The 19,767-nt window shown below is 42.6% G+C and overlaps 1 protein-coding gene across 11 annotated transcripts in view; it reads left to right on the top strand.

Moving 5' to 3' along the window:
- The window catches only part of TGFBR3 (transforming growth factor beta receptor 3), a 196,372-nt gene that overhangs the window by 13,066 nt on the left and 163,539 nt on the right, over positions 1-19,767 (top strand). For 7 of the 11 annotated variants that reach the window (XM_075936514.1, XM_075936523.1, XM_075936520.1 and 4 more), the window contains one exon: positions 10,643-10,822. In XM_075936514.1, coding sequence (XP_075792629.1) covers positions 10,762-10,822 — 61 coding nt within the window. In that variant the 5' untranslated portion in view covers positions 10,643-10,761. Of the gene's footprint in view, positions 1-8,983; positions 9,003-10,642; positions 10,823-19,767 lie in introns of those variants that run through there. The other 4 variants (XM_075936518.1, XM_075936517.1, XM_075936519.1 and 1 more) reach the window with 2 other exon arrangements.

Here is a 19,767-nt window from a genome sequence, read left to right as displayed (position 1 = left end):
GCATACGAACTGCTAGGCAAGGCATCAGAATAAATTTTTCCTTGAGCTTTTGATATGTCAGGATGTTTAACTTTATTACTATTTATTCCCTGATAATGAAACTGCTTTGGTGTTTATAAATCAGAAGCAGTCTCCTTTATGATTTCTGAATAAATTACTGTTCTACACAGGGGAACTTGCATGCATACCTTGGCTGTAGACATGAAAAAGATTGATGTGCATTTTGAATCCTACAATAATATTTGCTAGTACCTTTCAGCTTAGAGATATGCAAATCATACAGTATTAATATAAACATCATCTAGTATAAAAAAGACATTTCTTGAAAATGGATGTTTAATAAGTTTGGGGTTATACCATTTCTTTCAAAGCCCACGTTAAATGTATTGAATGCTTATGTAACTGAATCTAGCATCTAGATTGGGCATACTTGATTAGGAACAATAGGCTTTTTATTTGTGCAGTACAATACATATTTTCATTGTACAGAGAACCAATGAGAACATAGTTAAACAAGTGAAATGGTTGCCATGTTTAAAACAAACAAAAATGAAAAAGCTTTGGCCTGGGAGGATTTTCTTGGATGTCCTAGAAATTTGGGTTCATGTAGCTATGGCAAAACAACACCAGGACAAATCCTGCAGACTTCTTCCGAGTAGTCCACATTGAAGTCAGTGATTCAGGTGAGCAGGAGTTGGTTCACATTAGTAACCAAAGTATTTGAGCTGTTACAACACGATGGGAGAGTCTTGTGCTGTGGCATTTTGCCTCTTGAAGGTAACAACTGGTTGTGAATGTGGAAGGGCGACAGCATTTAAAAGAATAGTGATAGAGATGCAGCCGTTTTAGTCTGGTGTAGCTGAAACAAAAGACAGGATTATGTAGCACTTTAAAGACTAACAAGATGGTTTATTAGGTGATGAGCTTTCGTAGGCCAGACCCACTTCCTCAGATCAATATGTGGAAGAAAATCGGCACAACCATATATACCGAAGTGATACAATTAAAAAAAAAAAAGTGAATGCGTGTGAAATTGACAAATCAAATTTTAGAACAGAGTGGGCTGAGATTGATGGTTGGGTGATTCTTTATGATTTGGACCCATGACCAAGAAACACTGGATACATTACACAGAGACCTTAACAACCTACACCCCACCATCAGTCTCAGCCTGGACCATTCTACACGAGAGATCCATTTCCTGGACACCATAGTGTAAATCACCAATGACAAATTAGACACCACACTCTACAGAAAACCCACCGACTCATACAGTTACCTACATGCCTCCAGCTCCCATCCAGAACACACCATACGATCCGTCGTCTATAGCCAAGCCCTTAGATACAATCGCATCTGCTCTAATCCCACTGACAGAGACCAGACACTTCAGGATCTCGACCAAGCATTTATAAACTTCAATTACCCACCCGGAGAAATAAAAAAAACAAATTGAAAGAGCCAGACGAATATCCAGAAACCATCCACTTCAAGACAGACCCAGGAAAACCAACAATAGAATACCACTTGTCATCACCTATAGCCCGCAACTTAAACTGTCCAATGCATTATCAATAAACTACGACCTATACTGGAACAGGATACTACACTCCAAGAGGCTCTGGGAGACAGAGCCATAGTCTCCTATAGACAACCACCTAACCTCAGGATGATTCTTACCAACAACCACAGGACATGTCACACTAATACCAACCCAGGAACTTTCCCTTGCAACAAACCCCGGTGCCAGCTTTGTCACATTTACTCTGCTGACACCATTATTGGACCTAACCATGCCAGTTACAAGATTAAGAACACATATTCCTGTTCATCCAGAAATATAATTTATGCCATCATGTTCCTAAGGTGTCCGTCTGCTATGTACATTGGACAAACGTCTCAGACACTTTGCCAAAGAATCAATGCACACAAAACAGACATAAGACACTCTCAGAGAGAAAGCTGTTGCCTGCCATTTCAGTCAGACTGATCATTCACTTCATGATCTTAAAACATGCATATTGCTTCAAAGAGATTTTAACTCCAGACTTCAACGAGAAGCTCCAGAATTGTCATTCATGCTTAAATTTGACACTTTATGTATGGGTTTAAACAAAGACTCTAATTATCTGACTCATTACAAAGATAGCTTCCCCAATTATCACCCCTAATGTCACTACCTCACAGAAACTTACCCCCACTCTGTTCTAAAATTTGATTTGTCAATTTCACATGCGTTCACTTTTTTTTAATTGTATCACTTTGGTATACAGGCAGTCCCCGGGTTATGTACAAGATAGGGACTGTAGGTTTGTTCTTAAGTTGAATTTGTATGCAAGTCAGAACTGGTACATATTGTAGGGGAAACTTTAGCCAAACATTTCTCCAGAGCTCAGTTTTATTCTCCCACACCTCACTTCCCTCAGTCCTTTATTCTCAAGCTGAGGTGTCTGCTGAAAAAAGCCGCTCCGCGTCTCCCTGGTCTGCTGGGGGGGAGAAGGGGGCTCTAGCTTCGCGTCTCCCTGGTCTGCTGGAGGGAAGCAGCTAGTGCGGGGTTGCCTCACCCCGTTTGTAAGTAGGGATCTGATGTAAGTCGGATCCATGTAACCTGGGGACTGCCTGTATATGGTTGTGCCGATTTTCTTCCACATATTGATCTTAGGAAGTGGGTCTGGCCCACGAAAGCTAATAAACCATCATGTTAGTCTTTAGAGTGCTACATAGTTCTGTCTTTTGTTTCAGCATTTAAAAGAATCTGTTGTAATGAGGAAAAGATGAAGAGGTATGGAAGCTATCCTTTGGCCAGTGACAGAAAAGGCTACGCAAGAAAGATGTTAGGGTTGGAATAGATTTAAAGCAAAGTAAGGACATACATGTGAAGGGGAGGATATAACTGCAGAAGCAGGTGGTGACATTTGGGGAAAGGGCTTAGAGGAACAGAAATAAAAGGAAAAATTGGAGCATTAAGGGAAAGACCTGCTTAACAATGAGTATGTCCAGCTCTCATGCAATGCAAATACAAAGTAGGAAACGGAAGCACTCCAGAAACGTTCTGTGGCATTATGCAGACACATTTATTGCTGTGCTGAGCTTAGAGAAAAGAATAATGGGGAGAAGTCTCTTACAGAATTAGAAGAGTTAGGAATAAAGATGGAGGGAGAAAAGTTGCTAAGAGGAATAGGATACAGTAATCATTTAGCTAAAATACAGAAGCAGACCAAATAAAAGTGTGCATGGGTAGTCAATACACAGAGCTTTGCAGTCTCTGTTAGTGAGACCAGGAAGTCTCCTATGAGAGAGACCTGTTTAAGTAAGTACTGTACATTGTCTGTCTGCCTGTCTGAAGCAGGATGCTTTAACTTCTGAAATCCCTGAGCAAATTTTAGTATTAAAACTGATTTTTCTGACAGACTTTATGCTAGCATAGAAGAAGATAGGTTTAAAGACTTCCATGAGAAGACTGGGAATTCTGGGGAAATAGGATTTTTCGATACTTATAAAGAAACAAATATGAATTCAGCAAATGTAAAGGTAGCAACATTGCTGAGATATTGTAGTCAATTATCTGATTAACTGCTCTAGGAATATTTACTTTGTGTCATTTTAGGAGAACCCCAATATCTTGCTTTTCTACAGCACATTTTGTTGTCCAGAGGTCTTGGACCCCTTTTAGTAGTCCATGTTGAAGCTGCAAATTCTGCCATTGAATGTTTCATAACATCTTCTTCCTCAGTAGGCTTCTTTAGTCATACTTTTGATTTACATTCATGTGGCCTTGCTCTCAAAAGTAGCTATCCAGGTGCACCCTCTTGGTAATGTCTCTTGCCTCAGCTCTACTTAGATTTGTATTTGCTACTGTAGCTGGACCATTTAGGTTCCTGTTTTTTGTGTACTTTTTCACATCTTAATTCAAAGTAGTCATCCCTCTCACTTAGTGGGCTGTCTGTTCTTTGTGCTTTGCTAAACCACCAGACTTTCACATGTTAATTTTGTTGACAGTAGGTTTCAACCTGCAGATGGATTCCTATGTTTTCCTTTAGAGTTTAAACAGAGAGGGTCCATCATTTTAAAAATAATTTGCTCAATGGTCATTCTGTTCTTTCTATCTAATCTATCTATCTTATCTCAATATCTCAATTATGGATTTTTGACAACACCAGTCTGTCAAGGACTTCCAAAAAGAATGTGTATAAACACTGGCATGCAAATGTTATTAAACATGCTGACCCAAATGAGTCCCTGGTATAACTCCTTTGAAGCATTTCTTTATTTTGAGATACGAATATCTAGCACAGCATCTTATAAAAGGGTGTTATCTTTTCAGCCCCAGAAAATGGCTTCATTTTTTTTTTCTAAAAATATCTCCAGAGTTTACATCTTTGGTAGGTGTCAGAGCTGTTTTTAGTCAGGTTAAAGAAATAGCAGCTGGAAATCCATGTGATAGTCTAAACCAGAGCTACTCAACTTTGGAAGCCCTGGGGGCCACAATACTCACAGTGCATGCCAAGGGCTGCAACTTAAGTGTGTTTGCATATATATGCAAATAGCTTCTGTCACACTGACAGGCATGGATACAGGAATGACAGGAATACAGAGATTAAGCCGCAGCACTGGACACAAACGTGGCCAGCGTAAACCAGCCAGCACCTCTGACTCTGGCCGCAAGGCTAGCAGCCAGCACTTCCCACAATGCCCTGGCACCCCCAGCACCTTCTCCCTTGGGGCTAGAAACTCTGACACCCTGTACCCATCTGTTCCAGCCAGCCTGTCCACTTGAGTCTTTCAGTGCTCACCCCGCCTGGGAGATGCCTTGCCATTGTGGAGCGTGTTCCCAGTGGAGGCCATGTTCAAAGGATCCCACCCACGGGCCAAATGTTGAGCTCCGCATAAATCCAAACCGCACCGCAGGCCGCAAATAAACAGGCTGTGGACTGCATGTGGTCCACAGGCCGTGTTGAGTAGCCCTGGTCTAAACCTTTTTCCTATTTTCATAAAGTGTTGTCAGTGGCCTAAGCTTGTGTTACGTACTCTGAAAACTCTGTATTACTAATATTCACCCAAGTCTCTGATTTGCAACATCGTCGTATATAACTTCTTCAGTGTTTCAGTTGCTGTAATTTTATTTCACTTCAGTATCGGTTTTTTTCATATTCATAAGATCTTTAACTTCTGTTATACTCTAATTGCTTTAAATCAGAAACTTATGTAGGAGGAAAATTGGGTGTGGCTTAAATCAGATTCCTGACATTTGAGTCAAGTTATTCGAGGCACGGCCTACGAGGGGTTGTTTCATGTTAGCTGCTGGTTGCCCAAAATTTGTTGTACATAACCTTCCTTTGGTATTTCTGTAAGTCTGAGAAGGAGACAAACTTTTTTTTTTATTATCAAATCTTCAACCCCAAGGGCCCTTTCTAGGTGCAGCTCAGGCTGATCTAACTGTAATCCCCAGAATTCATACTCTCTGCAACCCCTCCGCTTCTGTGAGTACCTTGAAATCTTTGTTCTGCAGCTGCGGCAGGAGTACAGCCTCTTGTCTCTTTCATTGGAGAAAAATGTGTGCCTTCCCCTTCCCTCCTTCTCCCCTCCCTCCTACATGTCATGGAAACTGAAATAAAACTCATTTGACCATACCTACATGGGTAGTCTCTGTGGTTAAAGAAAGTGTGGGAGCCTTAAATTACAAGGACAACAATGTCATTATTGGATTATACACTTAGGTTAACAAAAGCAGTGGCGACTCCTGGGAGGGATGCAAGGAGGGCATGGGTCACATGATTGCCTTCATACGTGACTCCTCTCCTTGCCATCTCTAGGAGGGTGTTGAGCCCAGAACAATTCCGACTCTTGCCATCTCTGCCCACCATTGACAGGCCAGGGGACTGGCAGGGGGGCTGTCACTGGCAGCAGGGGTCGCCCCTTCCCTGTACTCACTGGCAGCGATGAAAAGTGGTGCAGTTGGCCTCAGCATTCTCTGCTCTGATGGCTCCCAGCCATGTCACTCCACTTCCTGTGAGGGAGGTACCACACTTTCCCATAACCCCCCTCTTCTAATGATGTGGCTGGAGTGGAGTGGGCTGGGGCAAAGTTTTCATGTGCTTCCTCACACCTGTGCTAATTAGGGTGTGTGGGTGGAGGAGCATGGAAGCGCCTTGCCCCTGCCCCTTCTGTCTGAAGCCTCGCACATTCTGGGGCTTCGAGGGGCCACTTAAAATTTGAGAACTGCCCCCCCTTCTAAAATTATTGCCCACCTCTGTTCTAGACTGAACACAGAGTCCCATTGGGTAGATAAAAATATTAATATAAATAGCCTATCCAGAAACCTCTGGAACCCCATAAGATTGGGTCTCTACTCCATGAGCTATTGGAACTCATTTACAATAAACAGTACATGAATTAGGATTAGCATTTATATTCCTATTCTTGATGGGATATCTTTGAGCTATGATATATCTTAATTAAAACTATCTTTAAATAGGTGTTTTTCCTTTAAAGCATTTTACCAAATAATCCGCTTTAAATGAAAAAAAAAAAATTGATTTTAAAAAAAATAAACATTGATTTTTATCCACCCTGCTGGGTGCTTATTCTTAGCTTATTTGCCTTTATGGCATCTTGCAGCACATTTTGATATTCTTTTATAACTTTGCCTAAAAACTTTGAATTTACTATATAGGATCATTTGTTTTTAACTACAATAAAAAGTTGAATCAGAGATCAAATACTTTTACTGGACAGATTCAGCTTTCTGTGTATCCAGAGAAACAGGAGCAAGTGGTTCCAGCTTCTTTCAGACTTCAGAGATGATATTCAGGATCATAGAATCACAGAACTGGAAGGATCCCCGAGAGGTCATTCAGTCCAGTCCCCTGCACTCATGGCAGGACCAAACACCATCTTGATCAGCCATGGGCAACCTAGTGAATGGGCCAAATAAGTGGTCCACCTTTATTTCAATGGGCCGCATTGTCATAACCAAGATGGTCTCCCTGGGATATGGTAGTTTTGCTAACTGTGTTTTCATGCCTAGAAATTGCATGGCGTGCTGATTGAACCATAGCAGTGCTGTGAATGAATGCAGGGGGAGTGCACTGCTCACAATGTTGTGTGCAATCCCTTCACATGTTCTGGTTTTACATGCATGTCACTTCAATAATATCAGTAGGAAAAAATACCTATGTGGATGGAAACCAGAAGAATGTGGCAGCCCTGCATATGGACAACAGTAAACAAAATGTTTCATGGGCCACATGTAGGACCCCAATGGGCTTGCATGTGATTCTTGGGCCACAGGTTCCCTATCACTGATTTAGACCATCCCTTACAGGTCTTTGCTCTTAAAAATTTTCATTGATGGAGATTCCACAACATCCCTAGATGATTTATTCTAGTGGTTAACCACTCTGGCAGGAAGTCTTTCCTAATGTCAAGGATCCAGCATGAATCCAAAGGCTTGCCTTTTGGCAATAAACGCACTTGGGTTGATCAACCATGTATTGCTATTATTTAATAAAATCAAAAGATTGGCCTTAATTTACCACAAACTTAAGGATCACTCTTGGGTTTGAAGATTAATGATATGACTGCTTCTTATGCTGTATGGGGAGGGATGACACTGAAGTCCGGGACCTCATTAAATGCTTCTGTTAGTTTCAGGACCAGTAACTCTTGTTGGTCTTATAAAATACTCCAGGGAAGCAGTCATCCTCTGGAGCTTTCTTTGCTTTAAGCCTTTAATAGTCTCTGCTACTGTGTTCATCCTTCTCTGTAATTAGAGGACTGCCAATTTACAATAAAGTTTTTAAGTTTGAGAAGGAATTCTTACGTTACTCTGCTTGTTCGTAGTTTTAAGGAATGTCACAGGTAGCTTGGGACATTAGAACCAATCCAGGTAATACTTCTCAGTATACAGATGCATACAGCATGCTGTCACTTCAGGCATACAACATATATGATGCATGCTTGGTTAGGACAAAACATTGCTATTTGACAGGAATAATATACCTATCCCAGAAATTGTATCTCCTTAAATGTGATCATTTCCTATAAAGCATACCCCCTGAGTACTCTGAGAACAGCATTGACGTAACGGGGGATGCAGCACTAAGCAAGGACACTGACTTAGAGCAGATTTTACTGTGGCCAAATCATTCTCTAGATTGTTTCAGGGCCCTATGGGGAAAGAAGCCTTCCTTGTGCAGATGTACTTTGTTCTGTGCAGAAGGTGGACGGGTCAGATAGTCATAGATTCTAAGGCCAGAAAGCATCATTGTGTGACAATCTAACATGACCTCCTGTATAGCACAGGCCATAGAATTTCCCCAAAATAATTCCTGGAGCATATATTTTAGGAAGAAAACATTGTTCTGGATTTAAAAATTGTCAGTGATGGAGAACCTGCCATTGCCCCTGGTAAATTGTCCCAGTCATTAATGACTCTTGCTGTTAAAAATGTATGCCTTGATTACAGTCTGAATTTGTCTAACTTTGGTTTACAGCCAGTAAACCACTTCTTCTGCAGTGTCTTCCTCCTCCATTCTGTGAGACCCTCCAAAGGGGGGGTCTCTTCCTTGTCAAGAGCTAGTGGGGGGGACGGGGGGGGAACTTAAGTATGGGGTTGTTGAGCCGTGTGCTATGCTGTAATGCCAACAGGTTGACCTGAACCTGGGACTTCTGGAGCTTAGTGCATGAACCGCTACAGCTTGAGCTAAAAGCCAGCTGGCTCTCAGTGAAGGTCATAGAACACACTCATTCTTTCTCTCTGTAAGCGGTCTCAGTGCCAGCAGGGTGTGTGGGTCACATGACAGTGTTTGCCTCTCAGCAGCCCTTTGTGATTAGAATACAGCTTTCAAAACAGCTCCATTTGCATGGAGGGAATTCTACCTACCTCTGTCAGGAGGAATCTGAGGGGCAGCTGAGATCAGAGGTCCTAATAGCTTTATAGAAATCACGGAACTGGAAAGGGAGTGGAAGGCGCGTTTGAAGTTAACTCCAGAGTCAGTGTGGTAAGATGAGATCTCTATATTGATGGCTCTTGCCTAGAGAGCAACTGCAGCTTATTCTGCTGGGGGCAAACCCTGTCTCTTGAGAATGATTTTGGAGAAATGTTGCAAGGAAGTTTTTGGAGTCTTTCTCAAACTTGCAGAATCTCTGTGGGAAAGTGTGATTTGCTCCTTGTAGGCCGTCAGTGGTCATAGAACCATCCATAATTACTCTATGGTCAGGCTGCAGATCACATGGTGGGCTGCTCTAGTTTGCCCAATGTATTTGTTCACCTCTAAAATATATTTTTTAATAACTACAACAAGAAATCCTATGGCATCTTAAAAACTGACCAGTTTATTAGGCTTAGTCTTTAAGGTACCATAGGTCTCCTTGTTGTTTTTTCTGAAACAGACTAACACAGATACTTCTCTGGAATTTATAATTTTAAATGGTGCTAATCTTGCCTTAGATTGGAATTCTCTCTCAGCTCACCTTCATTCTTTCCCCAGTTTGTGGGGTTTATTTTCAGGAAGTTACACTGCTGAGTAATAGGGATGTTAATTAACCTATAGTTAACTAATTGACTGGTTGATTAGTTGATAAGCTGTGGAGCCACAGCGGGGCTAGTTCCTGGCCCACCGGGTTCTTAATACATTTAAAAGGCTACAGTGCAGCATGGGGGACCCAGCGTGAGCCAGGCTAGCTGATACCTGGTTCGTGCTTGGTCCCCCCTGCTGTGCTTTAGCCTTTTAAATGTATTAAGAGCCCGTTGGGCTTTTAAGTCAACTCTGCCCAGCACCGGCTCCTGCTTCCCCCGCATTGCTGCCTCTATCAGAGGGGGGAAGTGACTAGTCGACTATCCGATAAGCTTTTGTTTACACCCCTACTGTGTAGTAATTGGTGGTGGCTGAGGCATCTTTGTTCATTTTGAGAAGACGGTTAGTGAAATAAATTCAGTTGCTTAATTTGATTGAATATGTGATAACAGCATGCTAATACCCTGTTTGCTGACTTCAAATTCTTGTTCTGGTCAGCTAACTGCCTCTGAGAGAGTGCCAGGATACGGCAGCAGTATTACTGTTTCTTTCATAAAAGTATATTAAGTTTAAATTTTGTGTGTGTTTTGTGAGGTTTTTTTACTCTAACAAATGTTTTAGTTTCAGATCTTTCAAATGGTTTTCGAGTTTGTGCTGCCAAGAAATGCATATCAGAGTTATTGTATTACTTATAAACAAGGCTCTTTGTATGTGGAACTCTCTCATTATATTCTTAAGGTTGGGTAATATATCTTCTGTCTTCAGTGATCCAAAGAAGTTTGCATACTTAAAATAAACTTACCTGAGATCATATGGGCTGCTTCTGTGCTTCAGCATGATTTCAGTATTATGTCCCAGAATGCATTCTGGGAAATCCCATCTTGACTGGAGTACAACTGGTGTGATTATTTTGGGAGGATACACAAGATAGAAAAATGAAAGGGGAAAAGATTAGTTACCTGCTAAGTATCACTTTGGCTATTGAAGATATTCAGCAGTGTAAAATATACTTGTGAAACATTCCTTTAAAAAAATCTGTTTTTCTAGATATAATACAAAATATATGAGGACATTTCTGTAAGACGTATTTTTAATAAAATATATATATCTTTTTTTTCTCTCAGTAGGCAATTAAAATCTGGAAGACTTGATTTCAAAGCTTATGCCAGTGATTTTCAAAGGAAGGACATCTACATGAAGAACTACAAAGGGATTTGATTTGAGAAGAGCCAGTGTCGCAAAAATGACTTCATGTTGTATGATTCCAGTGTTTGCTTTGATGGTTTTATGTTTAGCAGCTGCAGGTAGGTGCCATTATGTAAATCATGTGTTCATTGTAGCTCATTGTGTACATTTGGAATTATTGATCAAAAATAGATGTTCATACTGAAATAATTTAGGTCAGCTAAAACTCTTGTAGGGTCTAATTGCAGAGATAAAGCAGTAGTGTATGGTTATGATAGCACTTTCTGGTATGAGTATTTGATGAGAAATAACACTGCTTCTATCACAGGGCTCTTGCTTACAGTTCCTGTTAGAATCTTTTAGAGTTTTCAAATAGTTAATATTCACTGGCATTCATTTTGTTACAATTTTACCTGTATAGGATTTTTAAAGTGTCTTACTGATTTATTATGTCAGTGGCAATATTTATGGTAGTCCCTGTGATCAGGACTTGAAAAGATCATCTTGCTTTGTGCTGACTGGAATCTGTGTGGGTGAGTGCCATTAACTTGTACGGAATCTAAGATTTCATTTAAAAAGTATTAAGTTTCTGGATTGAAAAAATCCTTCCAAATCTGGGTTAATTGTAAATAGTGCATCAGTGTTTTCCCAAGGCTGCAGAGACCACTGCTGTTGCCGCTCCTAGTGAGTGTCTTCTTTAGTAGTTAACCTGATTGACTGACTGGAACCTGGGTCTGAGCAGCCAAGTTTGCCTAGTCCACTTGCAAGCCTCCCCTCAGTTAAGCCCTACCTGTGTCACTACGTCTGGGGGCCTATGGTTCTTTTGTACTGACATTATTCTAGGATTCTTAACGAGTCACTTGTGCCAGTTCAAGGAGAACTGGACCATCTATTGGGGGAATTAAGAACTATCAACACTCAGGTAACTTTTATTTATTTATTTATTTTCCCTGTATCCTGACTGCAAAGTTTGCGGTTCCAGACTGAGTTGAAACAGGCTCAAACCAACCCCCTCAGTAGTTTAGGCTAGCTCAGGCTTAAAGAACCTCCAAAAAGGATAGGGTTGCTGGGGTTAAATATAGACTTAATGTTTGCAGGTTTAAGGCCTATACTCAGTATGGCTATAAACTCACTATGTGGTGTATTTTAAAAGATGCGTGTAAAATTTTTTAATGGTGACCAGTGTATTAAAGTTACCGGAAGGGATATAGACGAGGGAGGTACATTCCGATATATAGGGATTGGATCTACTCCATATTTATCCCTATGTAAATACTTTTCAAGTAGTATTTTATAACCTCTCCTAAATGCAGAAATAAAATGATCTGAAGGTTCAAGTCTATATAAACACGCACTTTTACTTGCATTTTCTGCAAGTGATATTTTGAAATGTCCACTAAATTTATTTGTGCTTGTTAAAATTCTCTCTCTTTAGTGGAGCACCCTTTGCTTTGCTTTTTGTTCTCCTTGCTTGCAAGTATATTGTCCAAAACTCTCCACTGGGGAGTGGCAAACACAGATGCAGTCAGTCAAAATGAGGTAGTGGGGAGACTGGACAGTGGACAGATGACTTGTTTTAAATTTGGGATGTCCTCATTGTGGAAAAGATTACCAATTATGGAAGAGATGTCTAAGCAATAAAGTACATTGCAATCTGGCTTCCTTTCTCCAATTACATGGAAAATGTTTTTTTTTTTTTTTTCAAGAATGCCCTCAGTCATTAAGGGACTTAATCCAGGGGTGACCTACCCTCTAAGTATCCAGTCAGTACTAGTAACTCTGATTATTGAATAGTACTTGATGCAAGAGTCTGCAATGAGTTCATTGTTTTATAAGTAATCTTATGCAATATGGGATTTGCCTGTTTTGTGTGTCTGTCTGTGAACGTGTTTTGCATGTGGAGATGAGGCTGTAAGTGCCATTGTGTGATGGGAAAAGGGGATACCTGCTCAATAGAGGAAATCATAACTCTTTTCAAAAGGAAAAAAGTCTTTAAAAATGCCAGTATGTGCATCTGACGTGTTCATTTTACTTATTATTAAACATATTGGCAGTTCCTTTTCATGTCCTTCTGATAAAGGGCTAATTTACTAATCTAACCCTAACCCACACCCTAGCGCAGACCTTGCACCTTGAAACTTCTTTTATTTTCTCCTCCTTTCCCTGTTTCTCTTTGCTTAAGATATTTTCAGGAAAAAAATATTGCTGTTGCTCAGGAATTTATCAGCTGCTTTTTCCTCGCTTGGAGCCTGATGCTTCCCTGCCCTTGCCCTGGCAGAAGGGAGCACAATTGAGTGAATCTATATAGTGGGAGAGTAGGTGGGCTAGAAATGGTTTTGTGGGATCTGTTTCCTGCTGTCCTGCAGAGGCTCGAGTGGAAGTACCAATCTTAGGGCAGACTGTTGAGAAGATGGACACAAACCCCAAATTGGCTTTGAGTTTTGTATTTTAAATGTCATCAACCAGTTACCAAGTATAAACTTCTTTGCCATTAAGAGCATAGCCATGGAGTCAAGGTACTCCATCTCCCTTTCACCTGCACAGGTTTACCTTTTATTTAGGTAGTTTATTACAGGACTAGCTACAAGCATTGTTTTTGCTGTGAGATCTAAGGCACACTGGACATGTGGAAACTGACAGTCCTTTAAGACTAAGAGTAACCTGAATGCTGTTGTCTCATGCAAGGGACTATCTAAAAGTGGTTGGAGCCCTGGAAGGAGCTGTTGGCTCTTCAAATTGCCTCTGGAGTCCCAGGACTTATGGCTGCTGTCACTGCACTCCCAGGGCTCCTAGTGGCTAGGGTAGTAGCAGTCATGAAGGACTGGCTTTGGAAATTTGTTCCCAGCCCTATCGCTTCTGGAACCACAGAGCTCTTTCCTCTCCTCCCTTTGCTCAGGACCCAAGCTGCCCTCGACTGCATAAGTCTGGGTATGTATATTATGCTACTCTGCAGGGATAAAAGTATCTCAACTATGGGACTGTCACTGGTATAGGCTGGCTTCTGAAATCCGTAGGAAATCTGTACTGAAAGGTTTCAAACTTGAGTCCTTTATGTGCAATTTTTCCTGATAGCAGAAATATAATTAAGACATATTAGGGGGCTGTGCCCCCTACTTGCTGTGCTTGCCAACCCCCCTCTCTGGGGGTAAACAACCCTGGTCTCCCTGCCCTGGGCTGCTTGGGAGGGCCAGACCAAGGCATGGCAGCCATGGCCTGCCCTGGCTCTCTCCCCACACCTGCCAGAACCCTCTGAGGCCTGGCTAGCCTGAGCTCTCTCCCCTCCCCGGCTGCCAGGGGCTTGGGCTGGACTGAGGATGGCCCAGCTCTTCCCCCTGGCTGCCAGGGAAGGGCCCAGGGCTGAGGTCACCCTGGCTCCCTCGCTCCCCCCGCTAGACACTGGGGAGGGTCTGAGGCCAACCCAGCTCTTCCCTCTCTCTCCCCCTCCTCCCAGCCCTCCCCCCCAGAAGCTAAAGCTGCCCCTACCTCTTTGCCCCACATGTGGCCATCAAGGATGGGGGCCGAGGCCTGGCCATGCCTCCAGCTGCCAGGGGGAGGGTGCATGGTTCCCAGACTCCCTCCCCCCGCAAGGGGAGAGGGTGCGTGGCTCCCGGCCCTCCTCAGTGCTCTGGTGAGACCAGGGAAGCTGCATGGCTGCCACCTGCCCCAGCACCGGGGAGGCTGGGGCACTCAGCACTGGGAAGGGAGGCGGCTGCGTGGCTGAGGGGGACGGGTTGCAGGACACAGAGCGATGTGATGACATCACAACGTTCTGTTGGAAAAACTTTTCTATAGATACAAAAAGATATTGGTAAAAGTATTTTCCTTTGTCCCTGAGGTGAAGGATAAGTGAGGCAGAGGGCAGCATGCCACCTCTCTAAGGAGATACCTGGTATACGCTGAATTTTCCCCCAGCTAGAGTTCCTCTGCTCCTTTAATGTTCTTAAATGGTAAAGTTTCAGGAGAAGATGACATCTCTTTGTGAAGCCCAGAAAGCCTAAATTAACTTCCGTACTGCTCATACATTTGCTGATGCTGACCAGTTCTCTTATCTTCAGTAATGTTGCCTTTTGGATATGGGTAAAATGAGGTACTTCTAGTCTGACTTTTCTATTTCTGCTTAATCGACTACTGATTTTTTTTTCCAGTCTTGCCTCTGAAGAGTACCAGCGTTAATTGTGCTTTGAATACTATGAGGGTTAAAAACATAAAGATAAATGAGAAGGATATCACAGTATTAAGGATAATCAATTCAGGTTTCAACTGTAAAACTGCATATGAAGTTCTGTGTGTTGATTTTCTAGTTCATAGATAGTTATATGAATTCTGCAGATATCGGAATTGATCCATGCAGTATCCAAGAGGTTGTCTACCACCCAGTTCTGGGTCCCTTTTTACCCAGCTATGTCTGTGGATACTTGCCTGAATTGTACCTTACTTCTGGTTTGCAAACAAACTTCTTTTAATTTTTTGTTTGTGATATTTGATTTCTAGGTAAAAGCTCTGTTTTAAATGTTCAAAAATGTTTTTCACCATGGAAAATCTGTTACTTCTTTGAAGGCAGAGTACTGAGTTGCTGCCAAACTACCTGGCTGTTTAAAATAATTTTATCTTTGAAGTGAGGACAAAGAAAGATTTAGCAGCCTGGAATGCATTGTCGGAACTGCACATAAATAATTAGAAGTGCAAACAGTACATTCTTGGATAACCTCATAAGCAAGTCTGGCTTTGTAGCTTTAGGAACACCGCTATTCACACTGAGGCTATGTGTAGACTGCCGAGAAAAGTCAGAAAAAGATACGTAAATTGTGAACTGCTATTTGCGTATCTTTTTCAGCTTTTTTTCCGAAAGAGGCTTTTCTGATATTTGGACCATCTACACAGAGCTAAATTTCGGAAAAAGCTCCTCTTTCGGAACATCCCTTCTTCCTCTGACTGAGCGGAGTACAGGAATGCTGAAAGAACAGGGTTGCTTTTTCGGAAACTGTTCCGGAAAAATGGATGCGTTTCTTGGACACTGCAGAGGTATCCCAGAAAAGCTCTGCAGTCTAGACGTAGCTTGAGTTACCAGTGTGATCGGTTGCAGACTTTGATTTAAGCCACATTTCTTTTACTATCTGTTAAGTATTTTTTAGTGGGGAACATTGTGAAATGACTTCAAGGAGGTGAACAGAAAAGAACAGATGCTACAAATCCTGAGGGCCTGATCATCCTGTGAGGTGGTTATGTATGCAAGGAGAAAGTGTAAACTTTCCTTATTGTGTTGGCTTCCTGGCATGTCCAACTTTGTACTTGGATTTGAGAGGAGATTTGTGTGGGGAGGGGGGCTTCCTGCATCTTATGATTCTGCAGAGGCCATGGCCATCCATTTGGAAGCTGTGAGGCAGATTTTTAGCCTATGTAAATTGTCATAGTTCCATTAATGTCATGTTACTGTTGGCTGAGGAGCTGGCCCCTGTACTGTGCGATACCTGGGGGCTCTTCAGTGTTTGGTAGTGCCCCTCCCTGTGCTGAATTGCCACAATTGTGATAAGGAAGATGGATGGGCTTCGGAGAGAGAGATAGTTAGTAACTAGCCTGCTACAGACTTAATCCATAGATTCCCCATTAGAAATGTTTTCACCTATGCTGGCTCCAGCTGCTCTCTGAGATTTTAGCTGAAAAACGGCCTTTCTTCCTAAATGGCTTCTCTAGGTCCTTTTAAAATTATTTCACTAGTTCTTGTAAATAACCTTGTGCCTGAGAAGCAATTTACTTACTAGCAATTTACTTTCTTATGTCCCATTTGATACTTTATCTATGGTAAGGGAGCTTGCATTTATGTGAGCCTTGGACCTGAGCCCTCAAGTACTGTGATGATGGGCAGGAATAAACAGGCTATATCTTCCCATCCTTCTTTCAAGAGGAACTTCTTGCTGCCTCTTTATGCTGTAGATGCAGAAGCAATCAAGACCCCAATAGACTCTAACAAAGTCCTTCTATATAAGGAAACAAGTTGGGGAGAGAAATTAATAGGCTGTAACACTGGCAGGCAGTGGCAGATCTTCCCTTCTTAAATAAGATTAATTTTTACTGCAGTGTTTATTTTTCTATTGCAAAAGTTTTCAATAGGAAGTTATTTTGAGTTTGGGAGAAATTACCAAGAGCCAGTGTGTCATAGATATTGGAAAACATGAAGAGCTCATCTGGCTCTGAGTGCAAATTTGATACTATCTCTGAACCAGATGAGTACCCAGACATCAGCTTCTTCAAGATATGCCCAGCAAACGAAATAACAGAACACAACTAGTCATTCTCTACAGCCCCCAAATTAAACCTCTCCAGCGCATCATTAACCATCTACAGCCTATTTTGAAAAATGATCCCTCACTCTCACAGGCCTTGGGGACGGGCCAGTTCTCACCTACAGACAACCACTTACCCTGAAACATTTTTTCCAGCAACCACACAACACACCTCAAACATACTCACTGGGGAACCCACCCCTGCAATAAACTCAATTGCCAGCTCTGTTCATGCTTCTATATGAGCAACATCATCACAGGACTTAACCACATAAGCCACTACATCAGAGGCTCATACAACTGCACTTACACAATGTGATTTATGTTATCAAGTGCCAGCAATGCCCCTCTGCCATGTATATCGGCCAAATTGGACAAAGGATTAAGGGATACAAATCAGATATTCAAAATGGCAACACACAGAAACCTGTTGGGGAACATTTTAACTTGCCTGGCCACTGATTAATAGATTTAAAGGTGGTCATTGTCTTATGAAGTAACTTCAGGAATCAGCTAGAGAGAATCTGCAGAACTGGTGGTCTTATGCAAATTTGACACTATCTTTCATGGCTTGAACAGAAACATTAACTGGATGGGACATTATATTGAACACCCAAATGCATCAAAAGCTAAATATCAGGCAATCACAGCCCACTCTATTAGCTTCATTTAGCATGGACACTTTGACAGGGTTCCCCCCCCCTTCCTCTTCTCCCCTCTTTCTGCTTAATAATTGAGCCTCTGTGCCTCTTGCTCCATATTTGTCATCTGAAGAAGTGGGTTGTGCCCATGAAAGCTCATGATATTATCTATATATTTTTGGTTGGTCTCAAAGGACATGTCTACAATAGGAAATTATTTTAAAATAAGTTATTTTGAAACAATAGTTCCCCAAAATAACAATTTTGCAATAGTGTCCACATTATGGGGAAGCTTCGAAATTAGTCTGAGGCAGGCTCCTTTACTGTGGATGTGCCACCTCGACTTAGAGCCCCAGAAAGCATGGGGGAGCAATTACTCTGAATAACTCTGGAGAGGAGTTATTTTGAAATAGCAGCAGTGGAGCATCCACACTACCACTATTTCGAAATCGTTATTTCAAAATTAGCATTATTATTCATGGAAAGTAGGCGTTCTTTGAGTGATGTTCCTGTAGGTGCTCCACAGTTGGTGTCAGGCTTGTCCTGGCACCACAGATTGGAAACTTTGATAGCAGTGATTGGGTGGGCTGCGCATACGCGAGCAGAGAGCGACGCTCCCACCTTTGAAGTAGTGCACACAGCCCGCTTCTCCTCAGTTCCTTCTTCGCCGCCCTCGGCCACAGACTGAGCTCAGTTCTCTCCTCCTCAGAGTGCTCTGCAGGATAAAGCAGAAACACCTTAACAAAGTAGATAGTCCTGAGGCACTCGGGACTACCTTCTTTTTACACAGAAAACAGACACAACAACAAAAAGCCGCCGCCGACAGCTTTTATCGCCGCGCAGTGGCAAGTTGCAACAATCAAACAAAAGAAAAAGGAAATGGAAACCAGCGACCCACAAACAGTCTCAGATGCTTGTACAGCTATAGATAACTTCTGGGAGACATGCCAGACTTTCCTAAGGAGAAAAGATGTGGCAAATGTCGAGAATTTATGCCAGCCTCTGATGCCCACAGTGAATGTATATGTTGGGGGACACACATGTACCTCCAAAATGTGTCCATTACCATAACCTCATAACCAGAGCTCACAAGGGACGGAAGCTCACAGTGCGCACACGGTCTATGGATAGAACCCTGGAGAGCAATAAGGGCTCGAGCACAACTTCTTCTCAGGGCAAACAGCCAAGCCTTTCACCTCAGAGAACACGCTCAGAACCTAGACCCTCACCAGCCAACTCTCTCCCCTTAAAAAAAAAAAAAGCAAAGGAGACGAGCCAGGCACTTCAGGCATGGCAAAGTCTCCAGCCTCTTCAGTAACGTAACGTGCTCAGAACAGCCCTCAATCAGCTACCACAAAAAGGGCATCTAGCAAGGATCCTGTGGAGACAGAGGCTCCACTGGCATTAAGGGCCCTGGCTCGCCACAGGCACATTCAAGATCCTTAGCACATTGCCAACCTACGGTACAACATTTGCTGGTGGCATAGAAAACCGATAGGGCTACCTCTAGCTGCCCCCTAGTATCCCACACTAACTTTAGATCTCCTGGGGTCACGGCTGCACCCAGGCTACCACCACAAGTGCCGACCAGCGTGGCAGTGGGTCACAAGCCTGCATTCCATCATCCGTTCCTCAGGTTGCAAAACACAAGTGCCACCAGGACATGATGGGGGGCATCTAGGACCTTGTCCCCTCCTCAGCCTTCACCATGACACTGTTCATGATCCCCACTATGAACAAGGGGCTCGCCATGGTCACCATCCTTATCACAATTCAGTGCCTACCACGGGGATTCAGGGAGCTTTGTTCTCCTCACAAAACTCCTCCCTAGATAGGGCACATGCACGTTATGGGGCATACAGATCACCGCATTACCAACATCCCCTGTGGCACACTGATTGGCATTACTGTGATACTCATCACAGCCAATGGTCCCCCAATTGTTACTGGGCACCATGACACACCTCCACTGCCCCGCCTATGCCTGCACAAAGTTCTCTGCCCTCCATGCACTCAGATGCTTCACATTACCCATCTGAGGGCTCCGATCTAGAGGAAAGACAGATCGAGGATGACTCAATCATCCACCGATCTGATATAGCACCGAATGATAATTCATTCTCTGCTCCTGATGAAGCAGTT

Source organism: Pelodiscus sinensis, chromosome 9 (assembly GCF_049634645.1).
Source record: "Pelodiscus sinensis isolate JC-2024 chromosome 9, ASM4963464v1, whole genome shotgun sequence".
Classification (NCBI taxonomy): Eukaryota; Metazoa; Chordata; order Testudines; family Trionychidae; genus Pelodiscus; species Pelodiscus sinensis.
This window is presented reverse-complemented; position numbering and strand designations above follow the sequence as displayed.